The 21,818-nt window shown below is 35.4% G+C and overlaps 1 protein-coding gene across 1 annotated transcript; it reads left to right on the top strand.

Annotated features, from left to right (window-relative positions):
* The first annotated feature begins 12,172 nt into the window (after positions 1 to 12,172).
* LOC130052535 (inner centromere protein-like) lies at positions 12,173 to 21,342 on the top strand. Its single transcript, XM_056157706.1, has 5 exons — positions 12,173 to 12,372; positions 13,775 to 13,883; positions 16,570 to 16,766; positions 17,551 to 17,687; positions 20,349 to 21,342. Exons 1-5 carry the CDS (start codon positions 12,173 to 12,175, stop codon positions 20,528 to 20,530), a joined length of 825 nt encoding a protein of 274 aa, XP_056013681.1. The 3' UTR covers positions 20,531 to 21,342.
* The last annotated feature ends 476 nt before the right edge of the window (positions 21,343 to 21,818 follow it).

Raw genomic sequence — 21,818 nt, forward strand, 5'->3', positions numbered from 1 at the left:
AGTCTTCACTTTTAGGCATTTTTAAGGAGGTGACAATAATACTCCTAATTAAATCATCTTCCCATTCCTAATCACAGGCACCTGAAGTATGGATAGCATGTTTAGGTATTGTGTCTATAACACCCCTTAGTCATTGATGTTTCTGGTACATACAATCCACCCCTCACACGAAGCAATGTCAACCATGCTGTGGAGATTGTGGAATGTACATACCGGTATTCATACGCAGACAGACGGCACTAAAAACAACTACACTGACACAAGACTTATCTCCATTGTAAATAACAAACACTGGGATTCAGTAGAAATTGGACAGAATACACACAGCATATAATATGAATATAACCGAGCCGTGAAGGAATCAAAACTTGGCCTCAACACTATTGAGGTGGGCAAAATATTCTATTTTTTGATGGTACGTGAATAAAAAGATTCTTTCCTGCCTGTGGTTCTACATGATGGAATCTGCATGGATTGACTGTTACTTACTATTTATAGTTCAGTTCACTGGTAGCAGTTTGCAATCTAATTAAAATTAGACCTTTCATCTCGCTCTTCGTTTCTGTTTGTCGCTCGTGAGATGAAAGGTCTAATTTTAATTAGATTGTATCAGTTTGTTGATTCCGTCTACTTTCACTTTGTTATGAAACTTGTACATCATGCTGAGTCTTGCTTTTCTTCGTAGTTGTAATTCCCATCTTAGTTATGAGATCAATGACTTCGTTATCATCACCTTTTCATGTGTCACACTCACAGGCAATTGTATCGTTTGAGTTCGAATTTAATAGTAGTGGTTACACTAATATGGCAGATAAGCAGAGAAATATGGTGGACCCGAGAATTCCATTATATTTAAGAATTCATGTCAGCTTTAACGTAAAAAGAAGAAACCTCTAGATAGCATGCTGGAGTAGCAAATGAGGCGTGAATGATGATTTGAAATACAATGTATTTTTATTGGATTGAAATGATTAATTTATATTTAGTAATTAAAATTCAGATACCTGTAATGTAACATTTCCAGAATTGAAAAGAAACGTATCAGAATTCTATTGAGTGGATGTAGACTGATGGTGCTAATACATCATTCCAAGTTCACAAAATGATTTTACATGTAAATATACAGGAGCGGATCCAGAAATGTGCCATATTAGATGAAATTTGCTTCAAGTAATTTTTTCAAGGTTGTTTTAATTTAAGAAGTTAAAGAAGTTTAAATCTGAAACTCCATGAAAATAGGCAAATATTCATGTGTATTGTCTAGTATTTCCTGTTAATCTTAATTGTAGTGGTGCGGGGGGATCCTCTGTATCCGCGCCTGGGATACTAATCATATATCTGATATTTTTTGTAAATTTCAATATTGCTTATAACACTAATATACATGTACAGTACACGACACGAGTTTTATACACCCCACCGTGGAAAGACCACGGTGGAAAATCCACGGAGATACACCGTGTCCTCTGTGTTCCACGGTGTGTGTTATTTGCGAATACACACAGCTGCTAAGCGCTTTGTTCTGGCCACGGGCGCCTTGCGGGAGATGGGAAAATGTGCCGCAGGCCAAATAATCAAGATAAGGGTGGAATTTTAAGAAAAGAAAAAAATGTCAATATTTCCCCCCATGATACTTATATTGTTTTTCAGCATTTTGAGCCAATTCCAACGATACCAAACACTATATATTATGTTTTTAAGAAAACCTGGTTTTGAATTTTTTCGTTTAGTCTTCTTTCTTCATTAAAATGTTCTTAAATTCTATGTTTAAATAATGTATACTTGCAGGCAATTCCTGTTTTGAATGCGAATTAGTATATTCATTAAATGAAAAAACATACATGTACAACATGTGATAGGGATATTTAATAATTACTGATGTGCTCTCTCTCTCTCTCTCTCTCTCTCTCTCTCTCTCTCTCTGACAAATGCGCTGTTTAACATAATTACTTCCATCATATTGTGTCGATATGCATCTTGACAAATATAACTTGATCCAATATAGAAATTATAGTATTGTCGATGATTAACAAATTGGAGTTAATTTATTACGTAATTAATAGAAGCAAAAATACAAACCATCGAATGATTCATTTTTAAAATCCCGAGTTAATTACATTTGACCGAGACTTATGTTCGATGTACTTTGATAGAGGTTTTCATAAAAAAAAAAGTTCATCGGGAGTGTCTGGATAATGCAATGATTTTTGTATGATAAGTATATACCATGCAAATTCCTTGGGTCTTTGTCACAGTATAACTAAATTACGGTTAGCTAGTCTGGGTTTTGACTTTTCATGAAAAGTGTGAAATGTATTGGGTCGGCGCGATATCAGATCTAGTCTAAGATCACGGGTATCTTGCACCGACCCAATATATTTCACACTTTCCGCAAGAAGCTAAGCACTTCTGTTGATTTCAAATACACGGATTAGCTGACCCCCATTGTTCTACTGAGGCGAAAACCCCTTCAAATTTGCATGGAATGTACAAGTTATACACAGGTCATTGTTATAGTCATACATCATAGTACCGCTAACCCGACAAACATTTTTTTTTATTTTGAATAAGTTATTGAATGACGAAGTATGACCAAACTGCAGATTGAACTTTATAGAGGCCCGTGCTAACATTACTTATATTTTTCAATGTATCAGAAGGGGTATGTTGTCGGTTAAGTTGTGTAAAGTTCTTGACAAGCAATAAAATAACAACAAAAATGGTGCTTAAATTGTCCGATTACGAAAACCTTAAATTGGGACCATGTGTGTGTGTGTGTGGTGGGGGGGGGGGGGGGGGTAGTAGTCTGAAACTGTCTCAATTTCCCCTTCCGACTTCAATTTCTTAAATCGTGCAGTGGGTAGGTCGCTATAAGCTACACGGCTAAATCCTTAACTTTCAAGTTTTCAAAGTACACTCTCTCCGATTCTATGTGCTTGTAATCAATATTTAAGGATGTAAATCCTCGATGTCAAATGCAACTAGTTCATGAAAAAAAAAAACTAATATCAATATAAGCAGAAATGACTTAACGATTATTTGCTTTTATTCATATACGCTATCGATTATTAAAATCTTTAATTTAATCTTTAGATGCATTAGATAATGAAAGCAAGAGAGAGAGAGAGAGAGAGAGAGAGAGAGAGAGAGAGAGAGAGAGAGAGAATTCAAGTGGTAATCATTGATTATAATATTCATGAATGTATGCAGATACGGGAAGTTTAATACGTTCAGTATAAATCTTGAAAGTATAATTTCTTTCTGACTAATTATTCATCCCCTTTCATTCTGATCTATTTTTTTAATTTCCAATTTGTTTTCTTTACATGTTAAATTTTTCGGCTGGTCCGGGTTAGGAAAGTATAATTTCTTTTTGATTAATTATTCATCCCCTTTCATTCTGATCTATTTTTTTAATTTCCCATTTTGTTTTCTTTACATGTTAAATTTTTCGGCTGGTCCGGGTTAGGACTAATGAATGAGCCCCCCCTCCCCTTCTTCTAGAACGATGTTACGTGCTTAGCTGTCTATCTCCCTCTCAGTCAAAATTAAAATAAATACATGCTATACATACTGCAACACCATTGGATTTACTGGATAATTCTTCGATTTCACCTTCATAATACAGTTGTACATGTTAATGCAAGCGGACTATTTAGGCTTTTTTTTTTTCCATCTTCGCTAGCCGAGATTATTCGTCCACGAAGGTACAGTTGACTCAAAACCCACTGCTAGCGGAGATTAGATGAATTTTACCCCTGTATTATGTTATAACTGACCAAAACCTAGTACGTTTGTTTTACAACTTTCATTCAGAAGACGCGCAATTAGTTATTGAGTTACTGAATAAACGAGAAAACGTCTGCATTTTTATTTCAATCGTTGTCAACTGTATACTTTGTGATATTTCAAGACTACATGTACTTAATTCAATTTATTGGATCTCATCATCATTATGCAATGGTATACAAAAATATAAAGACAAAAGGCTTTTATATATACATTTAATAAATAATACATGTATGGGTATTATAGGTAGGGGAGCACATTTTATTTTCTTATTTTCTTAATGAAAGTACGAAGTTTTCTAAAGGTTTGTTTAAAAGTAAAGATATTTTTAATATTCATTTGTTTAGGTGGAAAAAAAATTGATTCTTTGCTCACATTGCTTCACAGTTGAGTACATAATGAAATCCATATCCAATGTAAACATGTGTTATTCCTACCACTCGTCGGTACATTGTTTCACGGCACGTGCAGCACAATTTCGCCAAATAAAAGAAGGGTCATGAACAACGACAATCACATGCCAGTAATTTCAATTTGATAAATAGCATTTCAAAGAAATGTGTACCATAAGCAATGGTTTATTTTTACGTAAAGTTTTCATTGTAATTAGGAATATGTGATTAAGGTCAGCTATATACATGTACATGTGAACGTCTGCAGGGAAGTCTACATAGGGATATGTACCGAAAACACCAACGTATCATTAAACAACAATTACAAGAATTGAATGATTGATAGCTAATTTCTAAATAATTAATGGGGTGGGGGCATGCATGCTGGCCAAGCGAAAAGGTTTTTTGGGTGAATATTTCGGAAATTATTTCTTTGTTTTATCACACGGAGGTACACGGTGGCATCGACGGAGGTACAGGTGACATCCACGGAGATGCGCGGTGTCATCCACGGAGATCCTCCGTGGACTTCAATGTCTTGCTCGCGCGGAAAAATAGGACTTCAAAGGTGCCGACAATTTTAAAGGTCCACCGTGTTTGGGGCAAATTTGTTCCACCGCGTTGCGTGGAACACGCATAAAACTCGTGTCGTGTACTGTATATGCTTTTCATGTGTGTTTCGAAAATGAAATATTGCATGTAACATTAGTATACCGTATTCTTTTGATATTTGTTTAATTCATTATTTTGATTTGAAATAGTGCATTGTCTAGTATTGGAATAAGCTGGGTAAAACGCTGTAAATCAGGGACACCCTAAAATGTAGAGGAAAAGGCAACCCTAACCACATAGTTGCTTTTATGAATAAAGTATTACTTACTGATATCGTAATTGACAGCCTTTAACAACAAAAATCCTTGCTTAACAATTAAATCAATATTAATCTATCATGTATTTTAAATTACCCGCCGCTAAGAGAGTGACCATTGAAGTTTAATTTATGACGTCACACCGTCTATTCCGGTTTATTTCATCAGCAGCACTGTAAACATGACAAGTCACGAACAGTTAAGTTTGGAGTCGTATAGATTTGAGCCCGCTCTTCCGCAAGAAGAAATTGAGAAAGGAAGACATTCAGTCGAGTCGCAGAGAAGGCAGACGGTAAACGTTCTTCATACAAATGTCTTGAACCTCAACTTGTCATTACGCAAATGATGGATCCACAGTTTACGTAGTCTTTTCTTTTCAAATGACTTGGTTGAGTCGGGAATTTCGAAAAAGAAAACCCAACCTTTTTTCACATCTCCCCTTCGCATTAGTGTAATTAACTGGTTGCCAGGAAGGCATCAACGTATTTATTCGTAAGATCTACCACATGCACATCTTGGATGATCTCACAGTTGCTTGGGTTCAGGACCCCCTCCAAATAAGCTACATGAGTTGATTTATTTTTGTTGTTGAAAATATTTCTAATGCATGTCAACGTCTTGCATACCCATAAAGTCCAAAATACATGTAATTCAAAATAAGCCCTTTTTAAAAAAAATACCCTCACTGGTTATTATAAGTTCTTTTATAATAACCAGTGAGGGTATTTTTTTAAAGGGCTTATTTTGAATTATTTTGGACTTAATGGGTATGCAGGGCGTTGTTGACATGCATTAGAAATATTTTCAAGAAAAAACAATAATTCAACTCATGTAGCTTATTGGGCGGGGTGGGGGGGGGGGGGTCTGAACCCAAGCACCTGTGGATGATCTTAAAATCTCATCAAAACTGGAACAGACGGTGTGACGTCAAAATTATTGATTTTTGTGATCTTGAATACCTAAGAGTTACACATCATGGCAGCCTCTATAGATAACGGGAATTTCAATTTTTGACGTTTTCAAATTAGTACTGAAGCTTATCTAGGCCATTTACACTGTATCAACAGAATTTTATGACAAATCTTTATCATATGATTAATCCTATCATTTTTCATGTAAAAATCTTTTGGGTTGCCTTTCCCTTTAACCTACACAGTAGTCTTGATGATTTTAAATTTGATAGTAATTAATATAAACCAGTTCTGTAAATTGATAAACAAAACAAGGTCAGGTGATTTATGTCTATGATTTAACATTGTAACCTGTACTTTATCTACCTTTGTATTCTGCTGATCATTGTGATCAATATTAACAAGACAACAGCATAGATAAGCTGTAGCTGGTAATTTTTAATTTTCTATAAATAGAATATAGATAGTTCTTATGTTCAAAAGAAAAGTAGACGAAGACGGGTATTTCCGATTGTCTATAAATAAAATTCCCAAAGTCAGAGGAAGGTTGCTATATATACTGGTAGTGAGCATGACATTGTATTGTGTCAATTAACGTTAAAGAATCGTTACAGGATGGACCACATTCCCCGTGTATCAGAAGTCCTGTATGTGGGTGTGTGTCGTGAGATAGGGACACCGACAGAAGTGACCTTCAGAAGGGATATATGGGACACGGGGGAAATGATACAAAAACCTTCACAGTTATATAAAGGAGAGAAAGAGATGCTGAGTGGTAGTCAAAAGGAGGGATTTAGGTTTAAATCATCTGACTTTGATTTCATGAAGTGGTACCCTGATCATAAGGTGATATGTGAGATGTCTCAGTCAACGTTTTATCATCCACCCAGACATACACTTATCTATATGGATACCTTTGATACTCCTCCGGGATTCGCCAGATTACAACTACTCACACCGTCAAATCGAGAAATTGTCATTTCCTCACTACCGGAGAGAAACAATGCTGAATACATTTCAAGTTCATTACTCAGGATGAGGTTACATCAGTCAATGAAAGGATTTAATCCAGCCAATGAAGGTGAGAAATTGCACGGTCCATGTCACAACTACACTTTTTTATCTATAGAGGCTGATGTCGCCCGGTGTTTCCATTCCCGTCATTGGCCCTCACCAGCCCTTCCCTGGGTTGATAGATGTTTGATTCGCACATGGCCATCGCGTAGTGTACTGCAATCAATTACCGATGAAGGATTTCATCTTGTTCCTATCGCAAACAGACAGACACATGAAAACTCAGACTTGGAGTGGAGAATTTCTTTTTCACAAGCAGAGCAAAAGCTAGTGTACTCTATGAACCATTGCCAGTTTCTCTGTTACGGAATTCTGAAAATAATTCTGAAGGAAGTTATTTCTGACGATTTACTGTGTTCATATTGTATGAAAACAATATTATTTTGGAGAATTCAAGAAAGCTCTTCAACTCCATGGTTACCATCAACATTGCTTCAACATGTGTGGTTTTGTTTCAAATTCTTGATGCAGTGTGTATATACCGGTTACCTTCCAAATTTCTTTATTCCGGAGAACAACATGTTTGCAGGAAAAGTTGTCGGGGCGCAACAAACATTCCTGTATCAAAAGTTAGAAAGATTTTACGAAAAGCACGTTGACTTCCTTTTACATAGTCCCACTATCAGAGAGATTCTAACCCCGGCCGTCTCCGATCCATACTTTGTAATGCCGACAGGGGCAATCTACCTCAAGTCAGAAATAGATATTGATATTGCTTTTTATTGTGAAAGTTTTAGTTGTTCAAGTAGGGTCTTTGTATCGGATTTCCTTTCAAACATGAAGCATTTAAACATAATAGATCAGTTATTCTCAACCTGTCAGAATGTTGTATTCCATGATATGTTGATAAGTGTGCTTGTTTCAACTTCCATGTCACTAAAAGCACAGTGCTTGTTTGTGTCTAAGAAAAAGAGACACAGCAATGATAGGTCAATAATTCACATGTTAGGTCTGGTTTCAAAGTTAGGTTGTGTATCTGATGGTTTATATTTAGCGCTATACTTGTACGATACCGGTAGATATCAAACAGCGCTAACTGTCACAGATAGAGTGAAGCAGAGACTCTCACAGCCTCATATCATGTATTACAATAGAGTAAATAGACAGAGGTACAGGGAAGTGGTAGGTGGTCAATCAATGTTAACAAAGTTGAGGAAGGCTTGGGAAAGAACTATTGTGTTATCTGAAGACTTTACCTATATTGAAGAATTAAGGTTGGAACAAGAAGTCAGTACAATGAACGGAATGACGTTTTTATATTTATCTCCCTTAGTGACCATACACATGTTATCTGTCCTTTGTCACTACAGACTAGGTAACAGGTCACAATATCTACAGACACTGACAGACCTACACACCCTACTGCTCTATGATGATGGGAGATACGTACTTTTACACCATAGAGACCTGTCCTGGCAGATACTGGGGATCTGTCAACATGTTGTGGGGGACTTACACGCGGCGTTACAGACTTATCAAGAGTCACTTAGACAGATATCGCGCCACAAAATACATATGGCCACGGAAACTAGAATTAATTTGGTCAAATCACAATTAAGGTTGAACAGTACTCGGACAGTGACGTAGAGGAATTATGGTACATGTATGTGTAAAAATAAATCAGACAGAGTTTAGTACCTAGCTATTCAGATTAAACGAGGACAAAATTGGTTACTGCATTAATATGAATAGAAAAATTTCAGTTAGGGTTAGGGTTAGGGTTAGGGTTAGCCTAACCCTAACCCTAACCTTTCACATATAATAACAGAGACTTTGGATTCCAGTAGAGAGAATAACGTGTGATACCGGGCATTGTCGTTTCTTATGACTTACAGAAATCCCTGTTTTGTTGTGTTCATGTCTTTAATTGCCTTTCCAAATGCATGTATTTAATATTATTTTCGTTATGGATATTGACTTTCAATGCAACGTGCTGTGTGAGCATTCTGGTGTCTGTGTGTCACGTGGTATGATCAGATATTAAATAGAATGCGTGTTCGAATAGGTCACTCTACAGCTCGGTTAGAACGTAAGTCAGGTATAGCAAGTATTATGGAAGCCAGTTAGTTTTGATATGATATATGTGCTGTTGGTGTATTTATAAGGCGGTTGGGATTAGTTTATGTTTAATAAAAACGTTCTAACGAGCAGCATTCCAAACATGGTGTTTTATGTTTTTCATATTTATACATACAAATTCAGAGTATTTTATTCGGACGAACAAAGTGAGGGAGAAAATAAGTACTTTCTGTTTTCCCCACAACACACAGCTTTGTCTCTCGTTGATTACATTTCCATTGATGTGAATGTAACGTATTACGCAAATAAAGGATTATTATTTTGACTTGTTATTTATTAGTTATCTGTGTACTAGGGTGCAGTTTTCGACATTTTGCAAATTAAAAATTCAAATATGATATTTTGATCTTTTACGCCTTCAAACATTGAGAAATTTAAAGATTTATGAATGATTTCTGTTCTTTATTAGACCTTAAAGATTTAGAAATGATCTTTTGCTAACAACTCATAATATATAGTGTTTAGCAAAAAAAAAACAAAAAAAAAAACTATCTATTTTGTATTGCTTATAGAAGTTATGAGATTGATCACTGTTCGTTATCTTCACCTTTCAATAAACAGGGTTGTAGATGATGTTTACTCTTTCCAAGTTTTGATACAATTGATACCGAGAATTTAAAAAATAACTGAAAAATCTTGAACTAAAAAGCACGATGAAGGTATGTGACAATATAAATTTAATAAGACTCTTATCATTGTCTATTCCGGGGATGGGGGTGGAGAAGTTAACGTCACAATATTGTCTTTAAAAATTAACAAGCGTACATGTATTATGGAAAAAAAATCAAAGGCCTAAATTCCAAAATCCTGAAGGAAAGGGGCAAGGGTTCACCCTTCACTTCAATTCATCGAGTGAATCTTACTTTTCCAACACTATTTACTAATACTATATATCGTTCTGTATTAGAATAGGTTCCTGGTACTCCTTGATTTTAAGAGGCGACTAAATGGTGGGGGGTCATTAGGATGATACCAGAAAATCCGAGGCCCCGTGTCATGTGCAGCATATAAGGCACGATAAAGATCCCTCCCTGCTCAGAGGTCGTAAGAGCCAAGCTTAGGCCTAAATTTTGCAGCCTTTCGCCGGCAATGGTGACGTCTCCATACGAGTAAAAAAAAATCCTCGAGTGGGATGTTAATCAATATACAACCAAACAACAACATATCGATCTTTTCAAATATAAATAGCCAACTTTAGAACTTGCATTTGTAATAATAACGTTAAAAAAACTCTGTCGAACAAAAATGGAGGCATACCTCCCTATGACATGTCAAACGTTGCAATATTTTATCTTCTCCATTTGTATTCTATATTTTTCATTTGCATTGTATAATTTTTCATTTGCATTCTATAATTTCCATTTGCATTGTCATTTTTTAAAAAAAATTGTATTCTCTAGTTTCTATTCATATTGTATAATTTACCATTTGTATTCTATATTTTCCATTTGTATTATCTAATTTTTTGGTTTTGCATTCTATTTGCATTGCAAACTTTTTCATTTGTATTGTATCCGAGGGATTGTTTATGTTGATTTGTTACGAAGGATTTCATTAGTTTAGGTCCCATTTATACTTAGCCGTCACCAGCTGTAGGCCGGTTACGTAACATAAATAGACTTACTATGCTCAGCGCACAGTTGCGTTAACGTGCCAACGTCAGTCGCAACACCGGGTGTCTGCTTTTAAGGTCACATTATCGGCGATTTTCACTTTTAAATAGCTATGCGTTTGGCGAAGTATTAGATATATTAATGTTTAAGGTTTGATGCAGCCGTGATACGAGTAGAACTCGAACATGCGACCTCACGGTTACGTATATCACTGAACTACCGCGACCGGTTCCATATAAGGACTAGTAGAGCATACCTGTATGTATAGCTAGCAATGACGAATATTGCGCCGGGCGACTCCCCTCCCTTCACAAATATGATATTTTGTTTATTTTTTATAGAAATGTCGAAAAAAGCATGAATGTGCGTTTTATTTTGTCAGAACGCACTTGTTTCAGGGGACTTCGCCCTCTCCCTCACCCCCATATCTAGGGTTTGCCCTGGACTCACTAGGTGTCTTAAGACAGACCCCAGACATCCTTTCGTTCAGAATTATCTAGATCAGCCAGGGACTGTCATTAATTTGAATGTGCTGATCACAATACGCGCATAAAAACAATTAATTCGGGGGTTGGGGTGGGTTGGGGTGTCACGCCATTGCATTTAGCAAATACGGTACATCCCTCCGAAACGTGGCTCCTGAACTTGACCTCTTCAACATCTCGCGCATTGCCAAATTCGATAAACGATAGCTCAAGATTAATCCAATGAATAGTTGTAACAAACCAAATTCGATGTTAAACCCAAGGGTCCAAGTCCCCTGAATCTACTGAATTCTGACTAAATAAAATGTGCATGCTTTCCTGGACAGTTCTATAATTTTGAAGTGGAGATATGGATAAGAGCAAAATAACAAGCTATTATGAGTTTTCAATAGACATTCAAATATATAAATCAGGCAAAAAAGTTTCTATATGTAGGAATGAGGATTGGTGTACATTCTCATAGGAATATGCCCATCCGTTCTGATATATTGGAAGTAAGTTGACAAAATAGTATTCATGTTTAGTTATCTGCGCTGGGAGGCCAATGATAAAACGGGATGTAAAGAACAATGGAAACAGAGAGTTGAAATATTCAGTGAAATTGTTTACACGGGTGACAGATTAAGCAGGGTCTACTGTACCATTGAAATATATTAAATAACAATCACAACCAAAAGTGTTTTAAATGCAAGATTATGATTACTGTAAATGTGGAAATTTACAAGTGGGGATAATTTATACTAAATTCATGATTACAAGATTATCGTGTAACTTGCCCCCTCTTACACCATTTCCATAGTTAAGCTATCTATTAAAAATACTGACATCACGTAATTAGACACTACACATTGCATTGGAAATATGCACATTTACAGTAGTTTGTATGTGATATATGGAGAGAAATCTTGAGTAAACCTTCAGTACATCTTTACTGTGCATGTATTTATACTGTAGGAGGAGATGGAGCAGAGAAATATCGAGTTCATGCAGAGGAAAAAGGAATTTGAGGAGCAGGAGAGACTGAAAAAGAAAGCAGAGGAGAGGAAGAAGTTCGAGGAGAGGATGGCCGAGTTTGAGCGGGAGAGAGTAGCGGAACACGAGACATTGAAGAAGATCGAGGAAGAGAAAATCCGAGAAAGACAGAAACTTAGAGAGGAGAGGTAAGATATTGAAGAAAAAATCCGAGAGAGACAGAAACTTAGAGAGGAGAGGTAAGAGATTGAAGAAGATCGAGGAAGAGAAAATCAGAGAAAGACAGAAACTTAGAGAGGAGAGGTAAGAGATTGAAGAAGATCGAGGAAGAGAAAATCAGAGAAAGACAGAAACTTAGAGCGGAGAGGTAGCTTGATTAGAAACAATGTGAATCAAGACAGGGTTTGACGTTTACTATTTTGAGCACTAGACCAGTTGGGCTACTTCAAATGATTTTTACTAGACCTGACCTTACATCCACTAACCCTGACCAACATCCTGAAAACCCCCTGATAGTTTCTATATATCTAAATACTTATCTCAAACTACAAACGTTACATTTGAAGTAAAAGGGATTTAATTGTCTCATAAAAAATCTTTTAAAAGTCTCATCATTGTAGGGGTGCAACAATATGCTTACCTCACATTACAGACCGTACGATACGTATCACAATGATTCTAACATGCTATAATAATAATAAATGAACAATTATACTGATTACACTGATATTGGTATCATTTAGTTGTAAAAATGATTTTCATATTTTAACGTACATGAAAATATGCACTTCACTCTAGAAGGTAACAAAATAAATGTGTTTTCTTATCATTTTCAAATTTGGTCCAGTGTCTGGAGTATTGGGAAAATTGACGCATGAAATATTCAGATTGGGAAAATTTGAAAACTATCACTTTGTGCTTTTTAATCAACAAAAGTCAAGAAAAAAATGCTTTGAACTTGTGGACCTTAATCTGACTGACTTGTTGTGGACTTTGATCTGACTGTGACTTGTGGTTCTTGATCTGACTGTGACTTGTGGACCTTGATCTGACTGTGACTTGTTGTGGACCTTGACCTGACTGTGACTTGTTGTGGACTTTGATCTGACTGTGACTTGTGGTCCTTGATCTGACTGTGACTTGTGGACCTTGATCTGACTGTGACTTGTTGTGAACCTTGATCTGACTGTGACTTGTTGACCTTGATCTGAATGTGACTTGTTGTAGACGTTGATCTGACTGTGACTTGTTGTGGACCTTGATCTGACTGTGACTTGTGGACCTTGATCTGACTGTGACTTATGGTCCTTGATCTGACTGTGATTTGTGGACCTTAATCTGACTGTGACTTGTGGACCTTGATCTGACTGTCACTTGTTGTGGACCTTGATCTGACTGTCACTTGTTGTGGACCTTGATCTGACTGTCACTTGCGGTCCTTGATCTGACTCACTTGCAATCCTTTGTCTGACTCTGACTTGCATTCCCTGGTCTGGGTACACATGTAATTATATGCCTGATAAATACTGAAATGTTAACAAAGAAACTTCAGAGAATGTTGATAATTTCCCTTTTTTTTGCTACAGAGAGAGAGAGGCAGCTGGCAAAGGAAAGGGCAGAGAGAGAAAGGCTTGATATGGAGAAAGGAAAACAGAAGGACCTGGAGCTGAAACAGAAGATGGAGAAAATCAAGGAATTAGTATGACAAGGGTTTCTAGGAGAGTCAACAGTGTTTGAAATTGGTTTGAAACTTGGTATAGACCACAGGTCTATGCCAAAACAAGATGACATAGACTTGGTCTATCGGTCTATGGTTGATTTCGAACACTGATTCAGTGGATTTCTGCATTTGGAGAAAGTGAAAAAGTGAATCTTTGTTAAAAAGCCATACGCCATTGCATGTTTTTCTCCATCCAGCCACGTTTGAAAAATCTCGAACCACAGAAAAGCCCACAGGCACACCCAAAACAAACTAACAAAAAATAATTTTCTGCAAAATACAAATCCGTATGAAAAAGGAAAAACCACAAATTGTCGACAATACATTTTGTTTATTATTTTGTTCCTTTCTGTAAAATGCATGCATCATTATAAAGAAATCTGACATCTCAATTACATCACTGATAATGCAGAACATGTATTCTAAAGAAAGCCAGTTTTTGATTATTGCAAGTGTTTCTTATAAAATAATGATAAAAAAGTTGGCACAGTGAAATGTAGGGAAAAAAGGATATGAGACACCTTGGCAGGAGTCAAGTCCCTATTTATTCCTATATTACCTATAAACTTTAAGGTTCCTATATTTTCCCTATAAATCGTTAAAATCCATATCAAACCCTATATATCCATAGAAATGACAGTCCTATTTTCAAAAATGATAAAAAGAATATATATGAATGTCTTAATCATTGATAAAGAAGTTATTTCAAACCTCTTCACATTATATTTACATTAAGATCAGATAAGCTCTTTCTGGCAAAGTACCTTGTAGTTGATACCATCTATCAGTTGTAGCCAGGGCAGCAAAATTTAAGCCATGCTTATTGATACAATCATACCTATGATACATTCAAATATGTCTTTTTGTTATTTTTTTAAGAAACTGAAATAATTATCTCGAAACTTCTTAAATTTACATTTTACCATATTCTTATTATGAATAACATTTACTGAATCGGCAATCCATTTGGTGATTGTCACTTTAAGTATGGCTTGCTTTTAAAATCAATGGACTGTAAATATGAACTAAATTATACCATGTCATCTAGATCATATTTTTCTCCAATTCATTAATATCAAATAAGCAATTTCAAACCTTTCTATTTTATTTTAAAGAGACTGATTCACGATTTTCCCCAAAATTTTGTTTTTCACTTTTAATAATCAAAATCTACTGTCTAAGGTGTTTAAAAGATTTCACATGAAAATTAATGTTATACATTATTATAGAAGCTCATTTTAGAGAGTTTATCATTTGTTTTGTAAACAAAGATTGTGGTATGTTATTGTTTACGAATTTTTCAAAAGAAATGGATATCCATCCAAGTTTATCATAACTTTCATATTTCAAGCAATCGTTGGGTAAAATGCGACATCTAAAAGTTAAAATTTGTGAATATGCAAAATTATGATGCTTTATATTACAAAATTAATATTTCACTGGTTTGTTTGTTTACATAAAAATACTCGAGTCTTTGTTTACACAACACAGATTTAAGGCTAAAATATTCCTTTTATTCTTGCATTCAGAAGGTCAAAATTTTGGCTGTCAACATTGAATGAGTTATATTTATAATGTTTAACATCAAAAATGAAAATTATTTTTCTCAAAAATCGTGAACCAGTCCCTTTAAATGTTCAATTTATCCACTTCCAGTCTTCGCGCTTAATGATTTTTACCACAAGCCCATCAGTCAAGTAAGAGTGCAAAATTTGGTAGCCCAAATAAAATTTTACTAGCCCAAATGCAATACAAAAATGATTCAACATGATTCAAAATTTCAAGTTTGAACATTTTTATTAGGTATTACAATACAAGTTTAAGACAAGAGTTCAGAACAGCCCTCTTTCAACTTCTAATTCTGTCATTTCAGTCAGATTCTCCGGAATCCTCCAATGTTTTAATTCGTCTAGTTCTTCATCACCACTCTCGTCCTAAATAAGTAAAAAAAACAAACAAACTAGGGATGTCAACTGATTCTCATACATTCTGAACATCTGATCCGGCCGATTGTGGTTTTTCACTTTGGGGTAAAATGCTTGCGCCATTTTCAATATTCGTGTTCACTTACAGAATCAATTCAGAATTATCTGAGACGAACACGAACTCACAATTTCCAATGGTTTCCTTTCTGCACCAGATGCAAAATACGAGACCATTGTATTCAAGCCATGGGCAGTTCTTCTGCCAAACATGCTGATCATTTTCTTTGTCGCTTTGATTCCTCATACTTTTTAGCGCCAACTTTCTCTTCTTCTGTAAGAACTGGTTTTTTCACCGATTTTCAACCAGAAATCACACTCTAATTTCGAGCTAATTTCGGAATCATAATCTCCGCCGGAAATATGTACTGGCCCAACGGGCATGCGCGTTAATAATTTTTGGTATCCCGATTTTACTAGCCATCGGGCTACCGCTTAATTTCGAAGACTGCACTTCTAACATTTTGAAACTGTCATGCTGATCAATGTCAGTCCTACTGTCACCTCAATATAACAAACGTTTGGTTAAATCTGCTTTAAAAATCCTTATATTTGCCCTATAAACTGCAAAAAATTCTTATAATCCTATATTTTTTAGACAAAAAGTGGCATGACACCCTGCCTTGGTCTTAAATGGTGTTATGATCCAGAGTTTGAATTCTTTTGTTTTCTGCCTTTTGCAGGAGAAGAAGCGCATGCTGGAAGAAGAGAAACGCAGGCAGGAACTGAAGGAGCGCGAAAGAGCCATACAGTCTATAGTAAATAAACACAACATAGCTGCCCATACTATCATCACGGGATTACCAAAGCCCAATCTCAATTACATGCTGACCATCGAACAACCAATCAACAGCCAGGAGAAAATGCCCAATCCAGACTCGTAAGTTGGTTTTTTTTTTTTACGTACTTTCTTCCTATATCAAAGTTCTTTTCAAATAAGGTTTCAATTTGAACAAATTCTATTGTAATATAAGCTTTGCAAATGGATTCAGCACAATTGTCAACTAAAATGCTCTCTCCCAAAGACAAAGGGGATGTTAAATTGTACAAAATAAGTGTAGATTTGTTCTTCATAGAACGTACATTATATTGACTGAAACCTAAAGCATTTGAAATCCATGCTTTTGTTGATTTTTTTTTTCAATTTACAGGGTCTATGTTTTCCCTATAAGTCATTCCAATCCCTATAAAGCCCTATATATGTAGCATATATACATATCCAACATACATACTATGACAGTCCTATTTTCAAAAATGAAAACAAGAAATTCAGGAGCTGATGCCAGATTGATATTTAATGGGATTGTTATGAAGAGAATAACTATGATGATTGTATAAGAACTGTCTATTAGATGGAAAACTGTCCACATCTGAAAGGATTTTGTCTTTGTTTATGTTTGATATCTTCTCCTGTAAGATACTATGCTTGCTAGATTTTTATACAAATTCTTTCATTAAAAAACCCATTTATTCCTATAAATATGCTGAAAAATCCCTATATCTGCCATATAAACGACCAAAAATAATTCCCATAATCTTATATTTTTTAGACCAAAGTGGCTTGACGCCCTCAATTTAGTATAAATAAGATTCTGAGTAATTTGATATGTGTGTTGCAGTTTAGTGTATTCATTATTCTGTGTAATTTGAAATGTGTGTTGCAGATATGAAATGACGCCAGCTAAGACCTGTTTTCCGAAAAAGGTCTCTCTAGAAAGTTACGATATATCTGATCTGCATTCAGACGACTCCACTGATGAAGACGAGGCTCCGAAAAATAAAGTCCCAACTTGGGCCCTAGGTAATAGATTATATTTGAACCTCTGAATTTGGGTGGTGTTTTAAAAAAGGGTTAAAATTGTTAACCCTGTTCTAGATTTTTAGTAAGTATGACTTGCGGAGAAAAGCTGATTGATTTTTGGCCTGTCTGTCTAAATGAATAAATAAATGTTTATTCGGTATATACATACATAAATACCAAGGATTACCAATGGAAGCTGGAAAGCTCATTTCCCATGGGGTCCTTTAATGATGCATGGATGTTTGCGTTAGGGGGTCATTTATGTGGGAGGAAACCCACGTGTCCGAGCGGGCGACCGCGACATACACAGCGACCGCCGATCACAGGGATCGAACTCAGGTCGCAGCGGTGAGAAGCGAGAACGCTACCCAGAGACCCTAATGACTTTAAGACTAAATTTGCATGAATATCAAATTTACTCTTAAAGTTGAATGGTCCGAATTTTGACAATTTTGTTCCCACCTTGTTAAACTGCTGTTAAATCATCGCACGTAAGTATTGATGAGGCTGTACGATATGGGATACATTATTTCACCTGTTTGAACCAGAACTACTTGACTTCAAATCGGTGTTTACTAACAACCGTCACTCAGCTAATTGAAGTGGCAGTCAAGTGTGCAGTTCAAACTTTCAGATCATCATGATCGGTGGTCTTATCTCTGTAAAGCTGTGTATTTACAGTAACTCTGCCATAAGTTTAATAGACAGAAATAGCAAATACCTCTTAGTATTTTGTTGTTTTATGCTCTTTCAGCCTTAAAATTAGACATAGATGTTAATACATCATGTTGGTGTTTCCTGATGCGCGTGGGCCGTGGAGCTATTTATCCATGTAGATGCCTAACACTGTCTAATTTATGTTTCATCTGGAACACCTTGGGTCTCTCACCGAAAAACAGTTTTTGGTGTTCCGAATGATTTATATGTATCACACTGTATTTACTTTCTAAATAATCTTTTCACTGTTTTCTTTTACATGCAAATGTTTTCAAGCATGTAATTAAGGGAAAGCAGGGTTCGACATTTACTTTCTTGAGCACTAGACCAGTCGGGCTACTTCAAATGATTTTTACTAGACCTAACCTTACATCCACTAGCCCTGACCAACTTTTCAGAGAAAAGAAACCCTGATGACAAACGTTAAGTTTAACCTAAAACGTACTTAATTGTCTGAAAAACATCTATAGTCTCGTCATTCAATTTGATGCTTTTATTTTCAAACGCATTTTCTTTTTCTTTAAATTCTACCCGGCACATAAATTCTTTAGTCTTTTGTTAGAATAAAATGACCTCAACAGCTTTTTTAAAATTTCTTTTTCATAAGTCCTGCTTTGTTTCTTCCCAACCTACTCCTTTTTCTTCTTCTCGGAACATCCTTCCTGAGGACGAGAAGTCGAGACATTCCCCCACATGTGTCAACAACGAAAAATGGCTATTTACGATTTAATTTATTCATTTGATAGACACTTTCTTATATTCAATTAAAATAAACTGGAGTTTTTTTTCCCCTTCAAATGAAAATAAATTCAGTTTATATTTATTTATCCGAAATATAACTTTACACCCATTAACAAAGAGTAAATGTCGTAAAACATCACTTCCGACAGCGACTTATATATTAGAACTAAAAATAGAGATTTTGTTATCACGCGGTTCAAAATTGCTCGCAAACAATTTACAGTTATTTTTTTAAGTTAAAAATAAGATATCTTATGGTTTAAAATAAAGTTTCTTGTTTATTTTCTCAACACGACCAGTCGGACTAGTAAATCGACATTTTACCTGACCGGACCTTTCATTTAGTAGACTCGGTCGGTCGGACGTGCCTTAGTGTCAAACCCTGGAAAGTTGAAAACTTTAAACACTAATTAATCTGCTTGAAAGTAATTTATGTACAAAAATAATACATGAACATCGGATCATGCAGTTTTAAATTTCATTCTATGGCAAAAAGCTTGAACTTTGTTTAACTATGGCCGTATCTTATACACCATAAGAGGTTGTGCTTTCATATTTAGAATGTGCATTGCTTGTGGCAAGACCTTTCCATTGACACCACAATCGGTGACCTTAATATTTACCTTCGACCTGATAACACTGTTGTAATTCTGGGGAATCAGAGTTTTGTTTATTTTTCAAAGATGGTTTTCAGTCGTAGTTATGACAGTTCTTTGATTGGAACATTACAAAGCATTCAGTGTTGTTAATAATGATTCCATTGTATCTGTAGTTACTTAAGCGGGATTGAAATTTTGACTTTTGTAGTGAATCAAAAACACTAATTTAAGAGTTCGTTTAATTAGGAAAATCTCAATTCATTCATTATCAAACACAGAGTAAGCATTAACTCATGGTTACATATGTACCCCAGCTCCGACTGCCCCAAATTCTAAATACGCTAAAACAAGTACACGTTCTGTATCTTCTCGCATTGAAGAGTTACCTGTACACTTGTTATAGAGATGCTTAACTTTCTACGCTCTTACTATTAATAAAAATGAAATACTTCTGCTCCAAAATAACGGATACTTTGAGTGCAGTATTCTATGATACACTGCTGTGCTATTTGATTATTAGCTCAGCTGTAGAGGAGCCTGCAGATATTCTACGATTAGGAATTCAAGGAAGAAAAATAATGTGAATTTGCTTCTTCTTTATCAGGGGCATCTCTAAAGGCTGCATTAATTCAACAACACTATCATCCACCGGATTTGAATATTCTGTTCACAGAGATTGAGCCACCTGATCTCAATGAACTGTTTGTCAAGAAAAAAGCTCGATTCAACAAGAGGACAAGTTCTGCTATATGGAATTCACCGATTCTCAAGCCTGGCTTAAATTAAAGAACTCCAGTGTTGACTCAATAGAAATCTTTATTTAAATTGACAATACATCACTGGTTGCATTCAGATTTGATGAAGCTTGCAGTAGAGTGAGTGGTTTTATTTCACCTGTAATGTGCGCACCAGAATGTTCACGGACAGCACACCTGTGCTAGGATAACTTGTGTGCTATAGTTCACGTGCTGCTGCTATAAGGTTTACGTGAGTTCACGTGCTGCCGCTATAAGGTTTATGTGAGAGTGATTTTATTTCTGTGAAGCATTCTCATGTAAGTGATTTCTACTTAACTTTGTCGTATCTCATCTCACTGTACAGTTTATGCATCAGTCTTCGGTTTGTCGTCATATTTTCATTGACAAGAATTTTTTAGGTATGAAAAAGGGATAATTAGAATTAACTAATTAAGATTATAGCACCAGATATGTTTTCTCTCTCACTCGCTTTTCTCCCTGCTCTTTCTTTCTCCTTTACAATAAATTATGTGAGAATTCTTTAATTTGTTTGAAAATGTCAAATGATGGTGTTGCAAAATCTACTAAATTTATTCGTAGGTATTGTTGTGTATAAACTTACTTGTATTGCTTTCCAACTTCTATCATTATGATTAAGTCCGACTTATTTTGTGCATAAGACCACACAATTTAACATTTTTTTGGTTTAACATATTGTACACAAATGCATATAATAAATTAAGACTAGAAAATATCAATGAAAATTAAATTCCATGTTGATTTTCATCATATGATGCATGGAATCCTGTGTAGATACAGTATATTTAAGGAGATCATTGATAATTTTATATATTGTGGACATTGTTTCCTATTAAATACGTTTAATATTAATTGTATAGTGTTCCTTGTTATTTAGATATATTATATATTATAAAGCACTAATCTGACCAACGACACAAACAATATGCTTGATATTGCACTCGATAATTTGAATATGTTGTTGTCTGTTCTCAGGTTCTGTACTTGTGATAGTTTGTAATCTTATTCAGTTAGTTTTCATTTCTATGTAAATATCCCGTGGTCCTGTAGAAGGAACAAAGCATCTCAAAGTTTGACAATTTTCTAATGTTTGTGTTGTTGGTCATTTTAAGTGCTTTATTTGATTATTTGACCTCTTATCTACATTCAGATCCAACACTTTGTTGGATGTTGAGTGTTGTTGGCCTTTAGGGCTTTATATTATATAATACATATATTTATATACAGATATTAAAACAAACAAATCCTTGGTCTGGGTGTAAAGGAGCAACTGAAGATGTCATTATTCAACCAAGAAC

This window comes from Ostrea edulis, chromosome 3, assembly GCF_947568905.1.
Source record: "Ostrea edulis chromosome 3, xbOstEdul1.1, whole genome shotgun sequence".
NCBI lineage: Eukaryota > Metazoa > Mollusca > Bivalvia > Ostreida > Ostreidae > Ostrea > Ostrea edulis.